Source organism: Genypterus blacodes, unplaced genomic scaffold (assembly GCF_046128005.1).
Source record: "Genypterus blacodes isolate CSIRO-AG114 ecotype Tasmania unplaced genomic scaffold, CSIRO-AGI_Gbla_v1 ptg000033l_1, whole genome shotgun sequence".
Classification (NCBI taxonomy): Eukaryota; Metazoa; Chordata; class Actinopteri; order Ophidiiformes; family Ophidiidae; genus Genypterus; species Genypterus blacodes.
In genome coordinates, this window is record NW_027466846.1 from 1268668 (window position 1) to 1274346 (window position 5679).

The following is a 5679-nucleotide window of genomic DNA, read 5'->3' on the forward strand; positions in this document are numbered from 1 at the left end:
TTTAGTTTGTGCTTCAGCAGATGTTTATTCGGCATCATTCACTCAGCTCAGCATTGTGCAACAATCATAAATCAGGAGATCCAACAACGACTTCTTTTTTTACATTTCAGTCATCGCTATCATATCTTTTTTTGTCACCTTTGAGTAGGCTTGAAAATAAAACGGCACCAAGAGCTGCAGCAGCAACAGCTACTACAGCGCCGCCTCCAACAGCCACAGCCACATCCTGAACCTGTCAAAAAACAAGCATCGAATCCTCAAATTAGATTACAGATTACAGCATATTTCTCGGTATAATCAAACTAATGTTTTTGTTAATTTCACTTTTGTGATATTTAGTGTAAATTAAAGAACAATCTGATGTTTGATTAGCACTGTGAATCAATGCTGCTGTCAAAAAGCGTCTTTAGCATTTTGAATAATTATGTAAAACATAGCAAAGTGACATATGTGTTAGTGGTTTGGGTTAAACAGGCATCTTTGAAACTGGCAAATCAGCTTGTTAATCATTGTCTGTTTTTGGAAATCCTGCAATCACAATTTATACAGCATCACATCTGCTTCTTATCAGTTAGATCTGTGAACTGTTACAATAAATGTTGTCTTATTTTGTTGAATATTCATCCAGTATCCAGGATCAGATACACAAGTCTGTATACGCAAGATAAAAGAATCCTTTCACGAGGCATTTATTAAAAGACATTACTCACTTACTTCCAAAGCTAGAATTTGTTGAGAGAGATCTGACATTTTCAGACGATATGACATAATAATCAAGAGGAGCCAGGAACACATAGATCCTCATAGAAAATCAATATGCATCAATAGCAAGATAGTGCACAATTTCATCGCTATCTTCACAGTTTGATTCAGTTCCCTCAGTATTAAATAAAATATTGTCTTCCTCTTACTCAACCTTCCATTTTTGTGTAGTTATTGACTAGACCATAATCACCCCGCCACTGACGTTTTTCTTTTGATTTGACTGTCGTCATAGTGCCACCATCAGGTAGATTGATGTTTGATTTTTTTCGCATCAGTACTGATACTTAAAATTTGGACTCAAAAGGACTATTTTCTGTGTGGTAGCACTGCACATTTGCTATGTTTTATATAGTTGGTGCACCAGGTCTACCTGGCTACGAGTGAGCCTATAGCAACGCATAGGAATCCAAGATGGGGGGTGACGCTAATTATATTGAAAACTAGTAGTGAAACTGTCTTGGGGAGAGAGATGTGCAACAGAAAACAAAGGAACACAGGCAGTGATGATAGCTCAAAGCTAGACCTTGATAATGTAGGATGTGGAGATGTTTAAAAAGCTTTGTGTGTGGATATGTGAGGGCTAATGACAGAAATGCTATAGTAAAGCCTGTGTTCATTGCTGGCAATTCCTGACCAATTGCCGACCAGGAGGCCAGTGGATAGATTCCTGTGGGTTTTTCAGAATAAGATGCAATAGGAAAAACGTGATTTGGGGTTTTGAAGGTTGTTGTTTTTGGTGAACATTGAGGAAGACAAAGACATAATAGATACAGATGATTTCAAAACATTGATAAGTTAAGTTACAAAAAGGTGAAACAGTTGATTTCAGAATAAATAGAGATTAAAAAGAAGTTAATTGTATATTACCACTTAAGAAAGGTGTCGGTTACATGATTACCTGACAAATTTAGAATGTTTTGAATTGTTTAATTTTGTAATATGTGTTTAGAAATATGCCACTCACTAGTAGAGTGCAGCGTCAGACAGTATGCAGTGATGCAGAGCAACGTAGACATTTAAGACTAAAACAAATTCATTTTGGCAATGTTCCGACAGTAATAAAATTTGACGTGCTACACAAAGCATTGCCCACAGCGTCATTCTTAATAGTGTAACACAGGGTGTTCCGGGGGAAATACCACTGACCACACCCAAACCCTAAAAAACCAAACGTTTATTTTATTTCAACACAGCATTTATGGAAGAAAAAGGCACTTTAAGTGGTTAAAATTGTATAAAGTGTATAAAATAAACACCTCTCTCATTTCTCTTCCCAGATATCACACCACAGATAAGCTTTCCACACATCTTTGGTGTGGGGAATAAATGGGGGCACTCCTTTATTTGGCTCAGGTTAGTCGGTTCTATTTTACAACAATGATCTGGTCAAGATGAACAGTTAGCAATCGGACCTTACTGATGCCCGCCCCTCTGGATCTTTTCCTGCTCCGTATAACTTTGAAAATCATGATGCTCAGCTTGGGCCTCTGTTAGCTGCATGCCTCAGCCTCACACATTTGTGCAGCCCTACTTTGGAGTTTAGTTTAGCTTTATGTAACTCAGAAGCACAATAGACAAAATGTTTCACAATCACAGCTGCTGTTCTGAGAACTGAAATGAGCTTGGTAGTATCAGCCATGCAAAGACCGGCGACTTTAGACCATCTGGACGAACCGATGTTTGTATGTAACTGACGGTTGCCTGCAGTCTTGGAATGTCAATCTGATCATCTTTGCTCTAGCTAAATAACAAACCTAAAAAACATTATATTCATCTTTAATCCCTCACAAGTGACAGAAGCAGTCCTCTGCCATCTTAGGTGTCCAACCAGTATACATAGGATAGGTAGCCTAGCATACACACTAGCTCAATTCGTGCTAATTCTGCACTTTCCTTGGTTGGCATTCACACATTCACGGACTTAAGCTGGACACAGTTGAGCACTTTTACACATGGTGGTGTCGGCTTTCATGTCAGCTTTAGCAACGGCAAACGTTCTCCTTGGGCCAGATGGCGAATCGAGATTTTCAGAGTCAGTTTTAGCGCTTCTGCGGTTTCTTTGACATGTGTAATGTGCAAACATTTTTATTTGTAGTCCCTTCCTTTACCTGTTGACCTGGTCTGGGCTTTCAACATGTCATAAATATACCCATAAGACACCCACCTGGCGAGAGTTTGGTCTGCCATATCGAAGCCCTGTGACAAAGTGCTCACAGTTTCGTGAGATGACACAGTAGGGGAGCTCCTTTCCCACCATGCTACAGGCGTCTTGCACAATGATGTGTCTTTGGCGAGGCTGGTACTCATCGTCCAGCAGGTTGTTGACATGGAAACGATGACAGCCAACCACATCCCAGATCTTCTGAAGCCACACTCTTGCTGTGCTGCTTTCAGCCATTGTCAGCAGGTTGCCTAGAATTCCTGAGTCATCACCTATGTGTGAGACATATTTATAGAAGAGAGATTATTGTTATGTGTGTGCTCATGAGAATTCTGACTTAGATGAGGTCATGTACTTTACATTTTGCAAATACTCACCTGCTGGTATCATATGAACCACTTCATTGTTTCCGATGTAAACTGCCCAGTGTTGATACGCCCCACGGAAAATCTCTATCAGGTCCCCTGGCTTTGGCTCTTCATCAAACTAAAATAATTTAAGAAAGTCGTATATTAAAAAACAGTTTTAAAGGGGTTAGCATTTAAATTCTGCTTCTCCAGTAACTTTGTCAGGGATGCCACAGGGCACAAAAGGCATAGGATCCAAATGCACGACTCGCTAAGGGGTTCGAATAACAAAATCCTTTACTCTTGATAAACAAGGCTTAACAAAAATATGCATGAGGCCAAAAACCAGACTTGACGTAATACTTGGACTTGACACTCAACTTGACAAGACCTTACAAGACAAACAGAGACATGGACTACTTATACATGAGGTAATGAGACACAGGTGACAACAATCAAAGCTTTAACCATGGAAACCGCAAGACCAATGCATGTACAGTTAAAAACCAAAAAGGTGATAATTTCATTAAAAGAGAAAGAAGAAACACAAATGCATTTAAACTGATTAAAGATAAGATTAGAAATATAAATACAAATATAACAAAAACCCATTAATATTATATTATGTTCAATATAGAAATTCAGGTAAAAACTAGTTATTAAATAGTAAGATAAATAAATAAAACATGTGATGTGCATACAGCTAAAAAAAAATCATATGCAGTTAAATATAGTAATATTAGAAATGAACGTGCATGCAATATGTATGTGACATGTTCAATTTTAACCTTAGTCATTTCAGATAAAAAAATGTGATGCATGATTGAAGTGCAATTAGGCAGCATTGCAAAGCAGAACTAATTGTAATTATTATTATTACAATATTGTTAATAGTGTTGTTCTTCCACACTGGAACACGTGATGCACTTCCTGGAGCGTTTGTCTCAAGTCTGCATCCACATACACTCGCTGATGGAAGCTTTAAAGCACTCTTATGCTCAACTAACTAACTTTTGACGGCACTTAATATAGCGTAATGTGAAAATTGAGTGAGTGGGTAGGGAAAAAAATAGAAAGAGCCCGACTGTTGCCTGCAACATTACTCCCATGAACATCCCAGGATGCATCACTCATCTCACTCACTTCACGGAGCCTTAGGGGAAATGTAGTCTATACGAACAGATTCATCAACACTTCAATGTTTTCCATGACTTAATGAATCAAATTACTATTTATCAAAAAAAATAAAATAGTTTTGTTGTATCCTTGTATCTTATCCTTGTATCCTCTGTACTCTCGGTTTGCAAATACACAAACATACTGTAATCATTAAGAAATACACTGCAGAAAGAAATACAGATGATCTCATTACTTTAAAAGTTGTTTTCTGCTTTCCACGTTGTTCCTGTTATTTGCTTTGATAGTGACAGCATGGACAGGCTGGGACCACACCTCAACCCCGCTGCCAAGCCTATATATAACTGGTTGAACCACCTGCTGACTTATCTCAGTGTCTTCAACCCACTCTCTTGTGCATTCTATCACCTTATCCTTCTAATAATCCTCTCCCTTCATTCACCCCCTTCACCCCATCCCATTCCATACATACTGCTTCCACCTGTCTGCATTGTCCTTTAGGCACTGTCTAGGGGTTCCAGTAGGTTTGAGCAAACCCCCACCCCAACACCGAGGCCTCAATCCTTCAGGATCACCACTCATCTAACCCAGACTATTACTACTAAACAACCTATGTCATAATTGTTATATAAAACAATAACACAAGCATGTATAAGCACAAGTAAAACACTATCAACTCTGCTATGACTAATAAGTGGCAACAAATGTAACAGCAGACAACTTACCAGTATTGGGGCCATATCTGCTCCACTTAATGGATCAGGGCAGTGTGGTGACTATGAATAAATGCAGCATATTTATAGCTGCTGAAACAGAAACCTAAAAGTGCTTTGGCAGAAACGAAAGTGTTCACAGGGTCCAAAAGGTAAACAAGCCGGTAGCATTGTCTCGATTAGTTAATCATTACGTAGAAGATATGATGGAAAGGTTGTACTCCATTGGGGAGAGATCTACAGCATAAAAGTTCCTTCCTAAATGTTAATTTGAGCACACCGGACCATATTCAGAGTTGGCGATTTTTGTGGGGACTTATGTGGGACTACTGAAGATTTCCATGTGTTCTTTGTTGAGATGTACAAGTGATTAACTCCATTTTTGGGCGGCACACAGAGATGATTAAGCATGTCGCTGAGTTGAATGTCCCCTGCCTTTAAAACAAACACCTGGTGCCTGCTAAGCTGATAAGAAATGCACACTGATTAAAGACTATGCAATGTTAATGTGCAATAAGTTGTGTGTTATTGATAACAATTCCAAAAATGTGCTTAA

At 38.7% G+C, this 5679-nt stretch overlaps 1 protein-coding gene across 1 annotated transcript; it reads right to left on the reverse strand.

Annotated features, from left to right (window-relative positions):
* On the reverse strand, positions 1-5267 carry LOC142995635 (phospholipase A and acyltransferase 4-like). The gene is made up of 4 exons (XM_076146770.1): positions 5136-5267; positions 3304-3412; positions 2930-3198; positions 1-232 (listed from the first exon to the last, which is right to left on the reverse strand). The coding sequence occupies exons 1-4, from the start codon at positions 5148-5150 to the stop codon at positions 107-109; spliced, it is 519 nt and encodes a 172-aa protein (XP_076002885.1). The 5' UTR covers positions 5151-5267; the 3' UTR covers positions 1-106.
* Positions 5268-5679: the final 412 nt, after the last annotated feature.